The sequence below is a fragment of the Myotis brandtii genome, unplaced genomic scaffold, assembly GCF_000412655.1.
Source record: "Myotis brandtii unplaced genomic scaffold, ASM41265v1 scaffold10, whole genome shotgun sequence".
Taxonomy (NCBI): domain Eukaryota; kingdom Metazoa; phylum Chordata; class Mammalia; order Chiroptera; family Vespertilionidae; genus Myotis; species Myotis brandtii.
Window position 1 is genome coordinate 2,693,919 of NW_005353325.1, and position 16,974 is coordinate 2,710,892.

General features: G+C 41.6%; 1 protein-coding gene across 14 annotated transcripts in view; it reads right to left on the reverse strand.

The window, feature by feature from the left end:
• The window catches only part of FRYL (FRY-like), a 238,460-nt gene that overhangs the window by 37,109 nt on the left and 184,377 nt on the right, over positions 1 to 16,974 (reverse strand). For all 14 annotated transcript variants that reach the window (XM_014534411.1, XM_014534429.1, XM_014534396.1 and 11 more), the window contains 8 exons: positions 16,054 to 16,175; positions 13,784 to 13,974; positions 12,055 to 12,149; positions 10,398 to 11,005; positions 10,016 to 10,113; positions 5,545 to 5,715; positions 3,726 to 3,866; positions 1,518 to 1,715 (listed from right to left, as the gene is read on the reverse strand). In XM_014534411.1, the coding sequence (XP_014389897.1) occupies positions 1,518 to 1,715; positions 3,726 to 3,866; positions 5,545 to 5,715; positions 10,016 to 10,113; positions 10,398 to 11,005; positions 12,055 to 12,149; positions 13,784 to 13,974; positions 16,054 to 16,175 (1,624 nt within the window). The remainder of the gene's footprint in view (positions 1 to 1,517; positions 1,716 to 3,725; positions 3,867 to 5,544; positions 5,716 to 10,015; positions 10,114 to 10,397; positions 11,006 to 12,054; positions 12,150 to 13,783; positions 13,975 to 16,053; positions 16,176 to 16,974) is intronic.

Consider the following 16,974-nt stretch of genomic DNA (forward strand, 5'->3'; position numbering starts at 1 on the left):
TCAGTCATTTGGTTGTCCCTCACTAACTCCCCTGCCGGCCAGGTAGCCCCACGCAGCCTGCTGTTCAGTTGTTTGGTCATCCCTCACTAACACCCCTGCTGACCAGGTTGCCCCAGGCAGCCTGCTGTTCAGTCGTTATGTGAGGGCGTCCTGACCAATTTGCACATTACCCTTTTATTAATATAGATGACATAGTCAGAGGCCCAGGTTTCCTTTTGGACTGGTGGGCCCTGCCTCTCTCTTGCACTAAAACACTGGGCTTCTCAGTTCTCAGTTTATTTTAGTCTTCTTGTTCCTTCCACGATTTCAGCTTTCCACTTTCACAACACTGAAAAAACCCTTAATTTGTTTTTTGTTTACTTCCACCCAAGATTTCTTCTAAAACTTCAGATCTGAAAATCGAATTGACTACTAGGCACCTCAGTGAGTATGTTTCTTAGTCACTTCAGAGTCAATATATTTAAGACTTAACTCATCTTTCTTTCTTGCTAAGAACTGTTCTTGAATTCCCATTTCCTCTGAATGGGACCAACATTCATGCAGTTGTCAAAGCAACTATCCTTAACATTTCTTCACTAGCACCTCTTCTCCTTCCCATCAAATCCCATCAATCATTTCCTCAGTCTTTTTTGAAAACCATCTTTCCTCTGCAGTTGCCTAGGAACGGTCCAACATAATCTTTGTTTTAATTAATTTATTTTTATAAGTATTACATATGTCTCCTTTTTCATTGATTGACCCCTCCCAGGCCACTCCCACCCCTCGGGACACGCCCCTACTGCCCCAGTGTCCTAGTCCATTGGTTATGCTAATATGCATGCATACAAGTCCTTTGGTTAATCTCCAACATAATCTTTTGCTCAAAGTGTTCTAATAGATTCCTCACAGATTCCCCTCCTTCTCCCTGGTCTATCATCCATCCTGTTGCCTGACTGATCATCCTAAAATGCAAATCCTAATATTTCCTACTCTAGCTACAAATCCTTTAAGAATTCTTACTGCTTCAAGATAAAACCATTTTGTTACTAAGGCAGGGGAAATCCCCGTGATCCTGCCCTCGCCCTCTATGACTTCGGCTTCATTTCTCTTCACTCTACCTCTGTTCTCTGTGCTTAAAGAATGCTGTACCAAATGGAAGTTTCTGGAGCACCATGCTTGCTCACAATGATAAGCCTCCCGTCACATGCTGCCTTTTCTGGGATATAATCTCCCCACTCCAAACGTCCATGTACACATGCCTGTCTAGCATTACTTACCCTTCCAACACTCAGCTCAGACCAAGTTAGATATGCATGCATTCCTACAGTACCTTCAACTTACTTCCAGCCAAGCAATGACCACTACTTTTATCTGCCTCTTTCCCCAAGAGACCGTAAGCTTCTGGAGAGGCCTACTCCCCACCCCTCTCCCATTTCCACAGCACCTATCTCAGTGCCTCCTCCTGAGTATGAGCAAAATCAATGCATTTTGAATGAACAAACATTTCTACGAGAGCATCTATATTCTGGGCATCTTACCTCGGATATATCAAAATGAAAATCTAAGGTCTTCCCAGGCAGCTCCTTGGAGACATTATTAAAAATCTTAGTGAAGGATATTTCAGGCGAACCCACGTCGCCGCCATAGGTCTTGGGGCTATCATTGGGCACAACGAGACTTGCAGAGCGAGACACCACCAGTTTTAATATGTTAAGGGCTTCCTTCCAATAAGGACTCTGATTTAAAAATAGATTAGACATACAGAAGTTACAAATACATATTTAACTAAGAATAAAAGTTTAGTTATACTGTAAACAATGAAAATATTATTTCTATAAAAACTCTGGTCATTATTCATTTTTACTCTGAAGTCCTTAAAGAGGATCTGAGTTTCAAAAGGAAAGGAATCAAGTTATTATTTGTATGGTTAGTTCTATGAGACACCATATACTTAATAATGTTTCCAAATCAGAATATCTTGCTTGCATTCTTCCAGTAAGTGCTTTATAAATAATAGTAGTCGTAAACAGAGGAGTGATACATATGTGAACGTTCTAAATAAATGAAGTTTATAGTTTTATGGCTCTAAATATTTTAAGTCTTGGAGGTAAAGTATTTTCAATACATACTTTTTTAGACATAAAAATATTAAAATACTAAAAAAAACCCAACCCATTAGATTTTTGTCCGTGACCCAAGCCCCAAATAATTAGTGTAAATGCTGTGCTAAAGTGATGCGCTCAGGGATTACTGAGTTGTAAAAGGTGCTTTCCCCCCTACATATATGGTGACTATGTGTTTTGGGTTGTTTTTATGCTTTTCTTCATTTTGTATGTTTTGAAATAATTTAGTTGTAATTTACATGATAAATGTGTAGGTGTAGAAGAACCAATGTCAAATAAAGAATTTATATTTTCCCCTTATTATCTACTGAAAGGAATACATATAAAAACTATTTTTTTCTTATATTTATGATACCAATATCACATCTCAACCTTGTATTATACACATTGTTTTATAGTTGACAATTCTGGGTGGGACACCTTTAAAACAACAAAAGGAAATGAAAAATCTTTCGCAGAACTGAGTTATCCAATTTAATGACATCTTGATATAAAGACACCTAAAGTACAAAATATTTAACAATAAAAATGTCCTCATAATATTGAGATATTTGAAGCATATCATTGTAAAAAAAACAAGTTTACATTTAACAAGGTAGAAATCCTCCCCACCCCCCCGACAGTTAATTAGAGGCTCTGAGCATTAGAAAATACAAAAACTTCTTCAGGAAGTTCCATAAATTATATAGGCAATTGTGTTCTAAATGTAAACGATAACCAATAGTTCAATTCTGTAAAATGTTCAATGTTTGAATAAAACAGAAGTCACTAATTGTGATGGGCCATCAGCTAAATGTGACGTTGGTTCACATAGCACTTAAAAATAAATTTGAGCCCAGTTGGTATTGCTCAGTGGTTAAGCATTGACCTATGAACCAGGAGGTCACGGTTCAATTCCCGGTCAGGACACATGCCTGGGTTGCAGCTCAATTCCAAGTAGGGGGCCTGCAGGAGGCAGCCAATCAAATGATTCTCACTCATCATTGATGTTTCTATCCCTCTTTCTTTCTCCCTTTATTTCTCTGAAATCAATCAAAACCTATCAAAGCCTGGCCGGCATGGCTCAGTGGTTGAGCAGCAACCTATGAACCAGGAGGTCATAGTTCAATTCCTGGTCAGGGTACATGCCCTGGCTGTGGGCTCAATCCCCAGTGTGGGGCGTGCAGGAGGCAGCCGATCAATGCTTCTCTCTCATCAGTGATGTTTCTATCTCTCTCTCCCTTACTCTCTGAAATCAATAATAAAAAGATAATAAATAAAAACATTAAAAACAAAGAGTCTGCTGTCTAATAAGTTGTATCCACAATACTGATCTGCATAACAAGGCCTTGCTAACAGTTCAAAGGTGAAATTCAGTACAGACTCGGTTGACGTGTCATCACTGACATTAAGCCAAGTCTGATTTTTTCACTTTCTAAATATCTGGTGCTTTTTATCAGATAGCATTCGGATTCTGCTTTTTGTCACTTACATTGAGAACATTGTTCCATTGTACACATTCCTGAAAATATGATTTATGGACTTACCACTTCTTTCCTCTTGGACATTTAAGGTGCCTCTGGTTTTTATGATTATAAATCACTTTGAGATGAACATTTCTGCATCAGTTTTGTGGTCACTCACCTGTACATATTTGCCAATGATCTTTATGATCTCCAGGTTAAACTGCTTGACTGGGGCAGCAGAGAGGTCAATGTGACTCAAAAGACTGTAGATGATCTGCAGCAGTGACTGCTGCATACTGGACAGTCCTTTCTCCAGCAGCTGAAAGTGAAAACTCGGTATTTACATTTATGATATTGAAAAGTAGACTTAAGCCAGGAGTTTAAGGTTAGAGGACTAGAAATCCAGAGACGAAGAAAAGTACAAGGTAATGTCTATTATCTTAATCTTAGTGTTTTCTTTTACTTCCTTAGTTGAACTGAACACCATTTATTTTACGTAAAGAGAAAAATCATTATACCACCACCACCACCACTAAAAAATAACTACCCCCAAGCTATTCACACCAGCCCCTGATTAGCTATGTGATCTTGGACATGTTTCTTAACTTCTCTGAGCCTCTTGATTTTTTAAAATAAAATAGCGATAACCCCTACCTCCTAGTGTTTGCAGGACAGTTAAATATATAGTTTTAAATACATGTTAGCAATACTTTGATAATTATTCATAATAATGCAGCAAGGATAACTTACACTAGTAAGAGCAACATTTGGGGCAAAGCATCCTCTCTACAGAGGGGACAAATGCTGCCGCGTGTGGCCCCCCCGGGCTGACTGTGCAGGTCCAGACCTCAGGGAGAGCTGGTGCTACCTGAGTGGCGAGCTTTACGGTGGCACAAAGTGAAGGTGGTCTAAGGCAGCGGTCGCCAACCTTTTGGACCTCGCGGATCACCAGTGGCCCGTGGACCACCGGTCGGCGACCGCTCATCTAAGGCACTTAAACTCAAAGCCGATTAAGGAGGTTAGCACTGGTTTTATCCTGACTCTTGTCCTGAATGGGTAGGTATAGGAGACATGGAGAGACTTGGGTTCATGCAGGCCGGGAAGCTGCCAGGCAGACGGCCCACAGTGTCAGCTCTCTTAAATGTACAGCTGATGGGAGCAAGCCTCTCAAAGCACTTTAACAATCCACACAGTCCTGAAGCATTTTATGACAGTCAGGGACGTAGCCAAGTTAAAGTGTTATGAACATTATTTACAATGTTCATTGAGTTATGAATAATGTCTTTTCTGTTTACACAGCATTTTAGGCTTAATTTAATTTCTAGAAGCCAACTTTCTAAAAAGGAAGGTAGGTACTAGTTTATCATAAGCTAACAAACATTTTTAGTGACTAGCAACTTCTTCCTTCTGCGGTTCTCTCTGTGGCTTTCTACTCAGTAACTTGCTAGGCATGAAGTTACTTCCTCAACAGACAAATATTAACTTTTTATGCGGTTCTAGGGCTAGTTTTTTTTTTTTTTTTTTAATAATTCTGTTTTTAGGCACCAAGATCATATTTGAGGTCAGGAAACAAATGTATCATCAAAATAAAAAAACGCCCTGGCGGAAATGCCTCTGCACACTGTATTATGTTAGTAGGGATTTCACAGTCGAGAACTACTTGTGTAGAAGCAAAGATGACCATTCTCGAGGATCAAGACCTCTAGAGACCCGTTTTCCATTTTAAATAAAGTTGAGGTTTACACTATTTTGAATTCCTATCTCTTAGGGACAGTGAACGAAGACATAAATACTGAAAATGGGAAAAAAGTTTATAAAAACGTCCTTTATACTGGAAAAAAATGATTTATGTTTTTCTTTAAAAAGGGATGCAATCTATAATCACTCTCCAAACAATATGAAGATTAGTATCAGTGCTCCTTTTAGAAATACGTCTGCATACAAGTTTTGCCACAGAGCAGTTAAAGAAATCCACCACCACCCTTTGGTAAATTTACCTCCGCCAGGTAAGTCACCAGGTTGAACGTGGTCTCCGAGAAGGAGTCGTGCAGGTACCGACACACCACATTGATCCAGTTGGCGCAGTCCCTGGAGTACGTGTGTGTGCTGTACAAACTCATCATGTGCGCCAGATTGACAAGCGTTGGGCATTTTTCTTCTGCACAAACCTAAAAAAAACCAAAAAACAATTTCATTCACCAAAAATAAAGATGCAAGTGTAAGTTTGATTTCATACTACATATATTTAGTGAAACAAATGTATATGTTGAAGCTTCAATGCATTTTATTTCAATGCAGTAGGAAAATTAAGCAGAAGAGAGAAAAAGGACCCGACATGAAGAGACTAGCAATAGATAATATGGAAAGATAATTAATATGTCATACTCCTGTGGGTGCTAAACAAGTATGGCTTTTGCTCAGTCTGCTGCTCTGGAAAACCGTCTTTGGTAAAAGCCCATACATGGTTTTGTAAAAACAATAGAAAACAGGCTCAGACTGGGAATTCTCTGGGAGGGTCAGAGACGCCTGCTACAGACATGCTTTAGTCCGAAGCCACCTGAGGTCCCGCTAGAGCAGTAAATTGCAAAAAGCCTCAACGTGCGCATTATACTCAAAGGACTTCACTGCACTCTGCAGGATGGACCTCAAACTGCTCTTCAGGAAATTGCCTAAAGCTCTTAAGGTCCTTGGCCAATAGTTTTATTTTTCTTTAATCTTTTATTTTTTCCTGCTTTTTAGACTCAATAATTTATTGTCCTATCCCCAAGTTTGCCGATTCTTTCTTATGCATGCTCAAATCTGCCTTTTTTTAAAAAAATGTATCTTTATTGTTGAAAATATTGCAGATCTACACCCTCTCCCCCAAATCATTACAGGCCACTTCAAAATGTACTGACTTCCTGCAGCACCAGGAGAGATGAATGTTGGGGACCTTACTGACCAAATGCACCTGCTTGGTCTGTCTGTGCCCTAAGTCCTAGGTGAAGATGTTCCTTTTATTCTCCTCTGGGGACACCCCAACAAAGCAGAACTGGAAAAGGGCCACACGGCTCCTACATTTCTATCGTAAAAAGGCTAGCCTCCATGAAATTTATTTTAGTTTCTTTTTCCTCACTTATTCTTCCATCTGATTGATGGTTTGTATGTATCGGCACAAACTGCCTGGAGCACTGAGTAAAGAAAGTAGTGTTACCTTTTAAACTACAGATATTGTAACTGTTAGATGACTCTGACTTTTATTTTGACTAATCATGTGGACGTTGTCACTGGAGAGGCCTGTGATAAGGAGGTACGCAAGACTGCACAGAGACGAATACAGCACCGTAGAAGCTATTTTATAAGTAAAGTCATTACAACCAGCCGATTTCATGCAGGAGTAGCCTTTTACCCATACAACAAGCACCAGGAAGAAAAAAAAATTGGTTGATATGTCTTATATGTATTTCAAAATATACTAGGTTATCATACTATTTTAACAAAAAATCCCATTTTACAATTTCACAATTGGTTCTTTTTCAGGAAAAAAAATTTTTTTAAACACATTTTATTGATTTTTTTACAGAGAGGAAGGGAGAGGGATAGAGAGCTAGAAACATCGATGAGAGAGAGAGACATCAATCAGCTGCCTCCTGCACACACCCTACTGGGGATGTGCCCGCAACCAAGGTACATGCCCTTGACCGGAATCGAACCTGGGACCCTTGAGTCCGCAGGCCGACGTTCCATCCACTGAGCCAAACCGGTCAGGGCTCAGGAAAAATTTTTATCTTTCCTGAACAATAAGACATCCCTATAGAATTCTTACATTCTTAAATAATATTTTCCCCTAAAGAATGATTTTTAAAAACCTGTATTTAGGACAACAGGAATATATGCTGTGCAATTTTATAATAGTCCAAATGCTTTAGATTTTGGAATCACCAGGTTAAAATCGGATCCAAAAAGTCTCATAACAAATGCTTGTAAGCGTACTATTTCTGCCATAACAACAGCTGAAAAGGACAATATCTGTCCTAAGTGTTGCCTCATTTTAGATTCTATGCTTTCCAACGGCACAAACAGTAGACCCAGAGGTATCTGCATAATGAGGAAGCACGTAATGGCAGAAAATTACTCGACAGCTTAAGTGAGAGACTAATTAAGAAATCAATTTGATCCACATCCTGCAGGTTGCTGAAAGCATACAGATGGAACCGCTGTGTGCTGCTCAACAGGAAGAAAACAGACTTAAAAAAACACACAATTTATGACTCATGGAAAGCCATATATTTTATTTCTTAAAAAAAAAAGTATTTGGAATTTCCTATTCTTTGTCTCAAATTATGACAGAGGAGGCTTGACACTTGAGGGGCGTCCACACCCTCCCGGTGGGGTAGCTGAGCTGTGCTGACCACTGACCCCAGGAGTTTATTCAGCACATTTCGGCGGAGGCTCTTCAATGCTTCTACTTCCTTTATTAGGGAATCTATGCTTTTTATTTTCTTGAAATCCCAAAGTAAGTCAATATACTCCTCCCCAATATTTTCTTTTATACCCCTCATAAAGGAAAAAAAAACCCTTGTTTACATTTTTCTGTATCATTAGAGTATTAAAATGAAAATTATTTTAATGAATTATTTATTTCATATAACTTTTAGGCTTCATTCATGCAAATATATTTTGTTGGGTTTTTTTTAAGGCAAATAATCACCTTCAAAGCAGATGCTTCCATGAACTATAATAATGGCTCTTCTTTTTAAATACATGCTTTTCAAGTAATTATGTTAAGGATCTCTTCTTATTTAGAAATTTAATTTAAAAATGGAATCAACAGAAAAAAATGGAATCAACAGTATGATTTCATTGTTTTTTTGTCACTAATTAAATATCATCTATCAAGATAATGAAAAGAGTCTTACTCTTATTACTGCTAATGTGGTTAGTTGGGCTGGTAGTACTTGTCACTGCACTGGCACCCAGAGATAAATCTGCACTCACCAGTGTTGGCATCTGGGCCGCCCAGAGGTGGGTGTTTTATTTGGCTTTCTGCGTGCTTGCTCTGCCCGTTTCCTGCTGTGCTGCTTGTTAACTGAATCTCAGCCTTTTTTTTTTTTTTTTAATTGCTTATATAAAAAGTTCTTCCAGAGGATTTTACTTGCTTGGTTCCCTTCTGATCCCAACTTCTTTGATTTTTTTCCCCAGTGTTGGTTATCTTACTGACACTGCTATTCACTCACCACCCCCCAGTTCACCTAATTCCTCTTGTATGTAATTCCTTGTAAATTTACATAACTATTTTTTTAAAAAATATATTTTATTGATTTTCCACAGAGAGGAAGGGAGAGAGATAGAGAGCCAGAAACATCGATGAGAGAGAAACATCCATCAGCTGCCTCCTGCACATCTCCCACTGGGGGTGTGCCCGCAACCCAGGCACACGCCCCTGACTGGAATCGAACCCGGGCCCCCCCAGTCCACAGGCCGACGCTCTATCCACCGAGCCAAACCGGTTTCGGCTACATAACTATTTCTTACAACTGTTTTTATGTTTAGTCTGAAAAACTATTTCTAAGACTGAATGTGACCCCCTCCCGCAAAAATAATTATTATTAATTAAGTATAAGCAGAAGGCAAAATATCTGAGAGTTCTTTATTGTTAAGAGAAGAAATTGTTACAAATATAAAATTTAATCACATTCTTTCAAAATTAAGGATTATAACACTTATAAAAAATACTACCAGATGATTTAAAAAGTTCCATTTCTATTTCAGAACTGTCCAATGGAAGGGGAGGAGCCAAATAAGGAAGAAAAGAAATGAAGGGGACAGAGAGAGAAGAGGAAAAGAGTATTAAAAGGAGAAAGGCAAATATAAAGAGAGAACTTTCAGAACCCCCAAGTACATTCTGCCTTCTTCCTCCTCAGGGCCTTTGCACATCAACTTCTTCTCCTTAGAAAACTTCCACCCTCAGCCTGTTCTTTGTTTCCTACCCAGGGATCTTACTTTGGTTATTCCTATTCAGTCTTCAAAGTCAGCCGACTTCCTAGTGGAAGATTTTGTTTTGTGCCTCTAAAGTACTCTGCCCTCTCACTGTATTTATGACTCTACGGTGACTGTCTAGTTCCTTGATTTCATCCTATCTCTAAGGCCCGCAGGATAAGTATTCCATGTTCTTTATCACTGTATTTCCAGCACCTCACCCAGTGCTCAGTAAATATGCTAGTGAATAAATGAGTGAATTAGAAACTGCCAGAAAGGTAGAGGATAAAGTAGGGAAACAAAGCAGAAAAAGACGGATTTAGAGGAGTGTTACTCTAATGAATTTTATTCACTGTCATTTCAGCAGTTGTAACTTGAGTCATATAACACCTTTATATGCATAAAAAGAATACAAATTCAGAAAGAAGTGACAGTAAAAAGATCTCCCTTGAAGATAAGCTCTAGAAAAATTTCCCTCTCATGTTACCTTTCAGCATAACATTTGCTTACCTTTGCTATCCGGCTGGCTGTTTCTTTGCAAAACTGAGTTGGGCTGTCAAAATGCTGGATTAAGTGAGGCAATAAGCAAAGGATGTTAAGAGGAAAGCCTATATAAAAAAAAAAAGAACGAACAGTAACCCATGTTATTGCACAAAACTTTAAAAGTTAAAAGTATTTTTTTAATGATTCACAGAAACCATTTACTTTTTATTTCCTGGAATACTGGATCTTCTAAATATTTTTAGCTTTTACCAAAGAATTTAAGCTATCTCACATATTTAAAAAAACTGTAACTGTAGAAAGTCAGAAATTAGTAGATTTCCAAGCAAACAGCAGTTTACATTTCACTACAGTAAAAAGCGAAGCGTAGGAGCGATCCTCTTAGCGGTACCTGACAACTGGGAAGGGTCCACCAGCGAGTGTTTGGAGACAGCAATGAGTTTACTGAGGAGGTGCACGGTCATTTCTTGTGTAGACACTGAGGTAAAACCTTTAAGGAAGAGCTGTTGAAGGCCTGGAAAATTATTCCATTTCAATTTGCTTTGCATGCTTTCGATCTTCTCTCGACTCTCTGATTTATCCAGAGGCAAATGGATAAGCAGTTTGTTGAGAAGCCGGAGAGCCAGGAGGTATTCATATTCATAGTCGGATTCTAACAAGGAAGCTCCTATCCAAAAAATGGTGGCCATCAAGTTGGCAGGCTCAGTAGTGGACTGCACGTCATACAAGCCCCTCTCTCGCAGAGAGGACAGGCTTCTAGTCCTGGCTAGACTATTGCCATGGTTTATCCGTCCATCCATTATATCCAGTGTGTTGCTTCGCCGCCGGTCACCTCTTCGGTCACCAATTAAACTTAATCTCAAAGAGTTACTCCTTGCATTACTGTTACATCCCAAGTAACTGCCACTATTAACGGGACTTGTGCTTAGATTTAGTTGTCCAGTGCTTTTCCTGTTAGCTGCATACTTGTTTCCCATGATAGGATCATGATATGAGGTTCTTTAAAAGAGAAAAGACAAATGCATGCATGGTCATTTCTTTCGCTACATTAATTTTATTCTTGAAAACACTGAAAAACGGTAACTGTTCCCAGGGAAAATCATTTTAAAGTATATCTGACTTTGCTTAATCAAATTTGAGTTCTTCCCTCCACACTAAAACAAAATGTACAACAGTATCTTTTCTACCGTGGCCCACTGTTTCCTTTGAGTTGGATAAGGTCTGACATGAAGTGAAAATTCTGCTGCAGTAATCATGGATAGCTCTGCTCTGGGACTTAGCGAATGTTACGTCCAAAGCAGACCTCATCTGTCTTATTCCCAGACTTGATGGTCCCAGTGGCTCCATTTCTGTCAATGCACACTCCTTCCAAAAGAACCAACTCAAAAGTTAAGTCTTTGATTTCTCCTCCCCCATATCCAATTATCATCAACTAAAGAATAATTACAGAATGCTTTCTACATGTGCCAGCAGTATGCAAAATGTGAAGAATATCTGATAAAATCTACTGGGGAAGAGTGATGTCTAAATGGATCCATTTATAGTCTGTTAATTGCTGTTATTAAAATATAAAGAAAACACTGTAAGAACCCAAAGGATGGAATAATTAGCACTTCCCTGGGGGTGGGGGACGTTAGAAAAGCTTAGCCAGGAGGTGGTATTTGAGGTGGGACTTGAAGGATACTTCAGTTCAGTCAATTTAGGGTTTGCAAGGAAGAGAAAGGGGGAGGGAGGCAGCTCCAGGGAGAAGGAAAGTGTGAGCCTGAGGGGCCTGGCCTGCTGTGGGGACCATGGGACGCCAAGTGCCGCGGGAATGGAGCTTGTCAGGGAAGCCCATTTTTGACCAAGAGCAACAGCATTGCCACGCATGGCTCTGTGACTTCCCACACATCCTCACGGTCTGAGGCTCATTCCCCACTGCTAGTCCATCCCAACTCTTCAGTACCATTCTCACTACCAGTATTAGAATAAGACAGCGCCATAGCTATACATATTCAGCCACTGAAGTTCTGTATACAAATCTACCAGTTCCTGGTTTAAATTCTTACTGAGAAAGGGCAGAAAGAAGATCATAATGCTTCATGGTTTCAGCCAAAGTATCAATCGCAGATTCCAACGTGAGAAGAAGCTCAATCACAAATCCCTAGAAAAAAGGGCAGACTCTCATTAATTATGCTCTGGAAAACGGACTTCCCAAGGAGATTTAAAAATAGAACAAACTCCACAGTAACATTATAAACTGATTAAACTCTTAAGCAACATGATCTTGCTGATTGATGAAAACTCATCAAATTAATGGCATAAAATGATTATAATGGCACCACAAATTGCTTATGCTAGAGATCTAGGAGCCATCCTTGCTTCTTTCTCTCACATTTAAATCGAATCTATCAACAAGTCTTGAAAATACTACTTTTAATATATCTTAAATATGACCCTTTTTCTCTATCTCCACAGGTTCCCTAAATCTAAGCTATCATCACACTTCAGCTTGGACTCTTATCTGACCCTCCTCGCTTTCACTCTTGCTCCGCTAAGGACTAATCTAAGCTATCACCACACTTCAGCTTGAGACTCTTATCATAGCCTCTTACCTGACCCTCCTCGCTTTCACTCTTGCTCCGCTAAGGACTCTACCTAGCCCCCAGGGCAAGTCTTTGAAAAGCTAATCATATCCATCACTCTCCTCTCAAACCCTTGAGTGGCTTCCCATCAATTCAGAGTAAAACCCTATCTCTCACCAGGGTCTACTAGGCCTCACATGATCTAGCCCTGCCCACCCCATCAATCTCCTGCCTTTAGATAGCCCCATCCAACACACTGCAGAGCAGCGGTCGCCAACCGGTGGTCCGCGGGGTCCGAAAGGTTGGCGACCGCTGCTCTAGAGACATTGGTTTGCTTGAAGGTCTTCAAAAAAAGCCTATTGCTTCTGCCTCAGGGCCTTTGCACTTGTCTGCCTTACTTCCCTTGCCAGAAAGGTTCTTGCCCAAATTATCACAGGGTTCACTTCTGATGTATGGGTTCAAAAGTCACCTTCTTAGATGATCACATAAAAAATCACTCCCTCCTGCCCTGGCTGGTGGGACTCAGCGGTTACAGTGCGGGCCCACGGACCGAAGGGTCTCGGGTTTGATTCCCAGTCAGGGCATGTATGGAAGGCAACCCACTGATATCTCTCTCTTACATCGATGTTTCTCTTTCTCCTTTCCTCTCTCTCGAGAATCAATGCAGAAAAACAAACATAGCCTCAGGGGAGGATTAAAAAAAAATTGTTCCCTCCTTCCCATCACTCTTTAACCCTCTACTCTACCTTATCATCATAGCATTGCTAAGTAAAATTATGTTGTACATTACTGGTGGATGAAAGGCTTACTTCCCCAATAGAATGTGAGCTCCAGAATGCCAGGCCCTTTGTCTTACTCACTGCCGTATCCCCCGTGTCCTGAACGGTGTAATAGAGACTTAAGTTCTCTGCTGCAATACTTCACTCAATGTATCTTAAGAAATGGAATTCAACACTCCATTTTAAATGTAACTTCTTATCTCTTTTACCTTCTTATCTCTAATGTCCAGGGATGTGTATGTGTGTGTAAAGGTAAAGCTTTCTCCGATAGGCACTAAGGTTATGAAAGATTAATCACAAACCTTTGTTAACATCCCACAAGAATAATTCTGTATGACCATGATCTTGCCCCGCCTGCAGTGACCTGTATTTGGCACTAAGTCCTTGACTGCAAGTAAATGGTCAACGACTGCTGCACGACTTTAATGAAATACCTGTGCCTCTTCTCCTGGATCCCCCACCGTTTCTACGAGTCTGGAGAGAACGTCAGAAAGCGTAGCTGCAGAAAGAGGCTGCTTTAGGGCCCTGAAAATCTGAAAGGATCTCCCAGCGTAGTGTCGGGAAGAACAGGACAGTGCTGTCTGCAGAGCAACTTCACTAAGATGATGCTCCAAATGAACTGCTTCTGTGAAGAGAAAGGAGGCAAGTTGGTGGCTCTTGTTTTTCAGAATAGAATGCAGGGCGACAGCCAGAGGCTTGCCGTTTACAGCCAGTGCCGGCACCGTACCTGGCAGGCCGGACAGCGCCCCACGCTATGAGCCCGTGCCTTTTCCCTCCTTCAACCCCATCTGCATGTCGGTGGCTCCTCTTTCTAATCTTCGGGGACGTCATCCTTGAGAACAGGGTTTCTCCCCTCAGCACTACTGACATGTTAGCCAGGTGAGTCTTTGCTGTGCAGTATTCATCGTGCAGCAGCCTCCCTGGCCTCAACCCAACTGCACGCCGGGAGTAACCACTTGCCCCTGCCCCGCATTGTGACAAAAACGTCTGCAGACAGTGCCAGATATAATGAGGGACAACAGGACCCCTCAGCAGTGAGAACCACTGCTTCAGACACCTATTTTAAAAAAATATTCATCTTTATTGTTGAAAATATTACAGATGTTTCTCCTTTTTCCTCCATGGACCCCTCCACCCTGCTCCTGCCCCCCCTCCCCCCCAAGGCCTTCACCACACTTTTACTGTAACTTTCAGAATGTGTTACATTTTAGATCATAGAAGCCAATCTACACTAATAAAAGAGAAACATGGTAATTGGCGTACGACCGCTACCCTTTTCATTGGCTAATCAGTGAGTATATGCAAATTAACTGACAAACAAGATGGCGGCCGGCAGCCAGGCACTGAAGCGAGCACGAGGCTTGCTTGCTGCAGACTCCAACATTCCCCGCCTCACTTGCCAGCATCTCATCTGCAACTCTAAGCAACTATACACTATGTTGCAAAAAAGAAGCTAAACAAAACCCCAGAAAACAGCTGGACTGAAAGACAGCCAGACCGAAACTTTGTATCGATGTTTTCAGCAGCGAGGCCTCAGAGCTAAAGCTGGCCCAGAATAAAAAAAAAGAAAATTTAGGCCTAGGCCGGGGAGGAGCCAGCCAGCAATCTTCAGCGGCGGCGGCAAAAGCCTCCAGCAGAGGCTTTAGGCTTGGGCCGGGGAGGAGCCAACCAGCCAGCGGCGGCGGCGGGAGCTGGGGGGGCCCCGGCCCAGGCCTAAAACCTCCAGCAGAGGCTTTAGGTCTGGGCCAGGGAGGAGCCAGCCAAGGATTGTTGATGGCGGCAGAGGCGGGGAACCAGGGCGGAGCCAGCCAGCAATTGTTGACTTGCAGTGGCTGCAACAGTGTGGTGATGGGGCTGGTGCCTTCCCCTGATCAGCCTGGTCGACTCCCACAAAGGGTGGCCAGACTGTGGCTTAGGCCCACTCCCCAAGGGAGCAGGGAGCAGGTAGTAGGACATCCCCTAGGGCTCCCAGTATGTGATAGGGGGCAAGCTGGGCTGAGGATATCCCTGTATGTGATATCAGGCAAAACAGTCTGCAGCCTCGCCCCTCCCCAGTGCACAAATTTTTGTGCACCGGGCCCCTAGTACCTGTATAAAAAAGAATTTTTAAGTTTGTCACCCCTACATATGTTCTTTAATGTAATTTTTTCTATTACACAATCTATATATATATACATATATATATATATGTATATAAAAGCCTAAGCGACTTTTACGACCGGATGACCGGCCAGTAGCTATGACGCACACTGACCATCAGGGGGCAGATGCTCAATGCAGAGCTGCCCCCTGGTGGTCAGTGTGCTCCCACAGCCAACCTCACGCGGTCCCTCCCCACAGCCGGCTGGCCCCCCGATCGGGACTGGGTGAGACGGCTCCTATCACCAGCCAGGCCAAGGAACCCCACCCATGCATGAATTCGTGCACTGGGCCTCTAGTTTATTATAATATTATGCTGCCATCATACATGAAACTAAGCACCCCAGAATGTCCCAAATACCTTTATTTTAAAGGAGTAACTGAACTTTTCTTCAAAGAAAAACAAATCTGTTATCACTAATAAGTAAAAAAAGAAAACCTGCCTAAAACTTAGTATTTTAAGCATATTGATATGTCTGCTTTTTGCTAAACATTATCAGAAGTTTTGACATCACATTAAAATATCTTGTGGAAGGGAAATATTATCTCAAACACGGAAAGATACCTGCGCTGGACTGCTTGAAAACAGAAACCACGTGTTTCAGGAACGCGGCCAGCTGCTCAGCACTCTTTATGCTGGGGTTCTTGGCGGAAACGTCCTCATGGTTCCAAAGGGGCCCTCTTTTTCTGAAAACAGAACAGATGCAATTCCTTTGGTTTTAAACTCATATTGACAGTTTTACTCATACTGGCCTAACATACACCATTGCAATTAGAAAGGGTCATAGTTGAGTACACCCAATAGCGTGTCACGGTCACACCCTCCTATTACTGTTTATGTACATGGATAAGCAATGAGCCGTGCAGGTAGGGGAAGAGCCAGGTCAGGCAGCATTGCCATCTTCCATCGTTACAGTCAAATTCTCTCACGGGTAGCAGGGAAAGATGACAAGTTTGCCAAGCGAGAAGAGTACTGGTCACTGCATCTGTGTTACAGGCCAATACATTATGTTTGTAGAGGCTAGACTGCACTTAGATTGTAATGGAAGACAATCATTAACTAGTGAAAGCCACAGGGAACGTTTAGGACGGGATAATGTCCTGTTGATTCTTCCTGTAAAACGTTTTTGTATTCTCAAGGCCACCAACTTGATTAATAAGGGTTACACTCAAAGTGCCCTGAAAACCTTTTCTGTGGCCATGCTGCCTTCAGTCCCTGCCATCCCACACAATGCTAAGAGGCTGACTGTCTCTCCCACCTTCCCCATTCAGCTCAAGTATCTATACTAACAAAAGGGTAATATGCTAATTAGACCGGGAGACCTTCCGGGAGACCTTCTGGACGTCCTCCCAGACAAAGCCATGGTGGCAAAGCTGAGGCAGAGGTGGTTAGGGGCAATCAGGCCAGGAGGGGAGGGCAGTTGGGATGATCAGGCCAGCAGGGGGCAGTTGGGGGCAAATAGGCTGAAAGGGGGTGTGAGTTGGG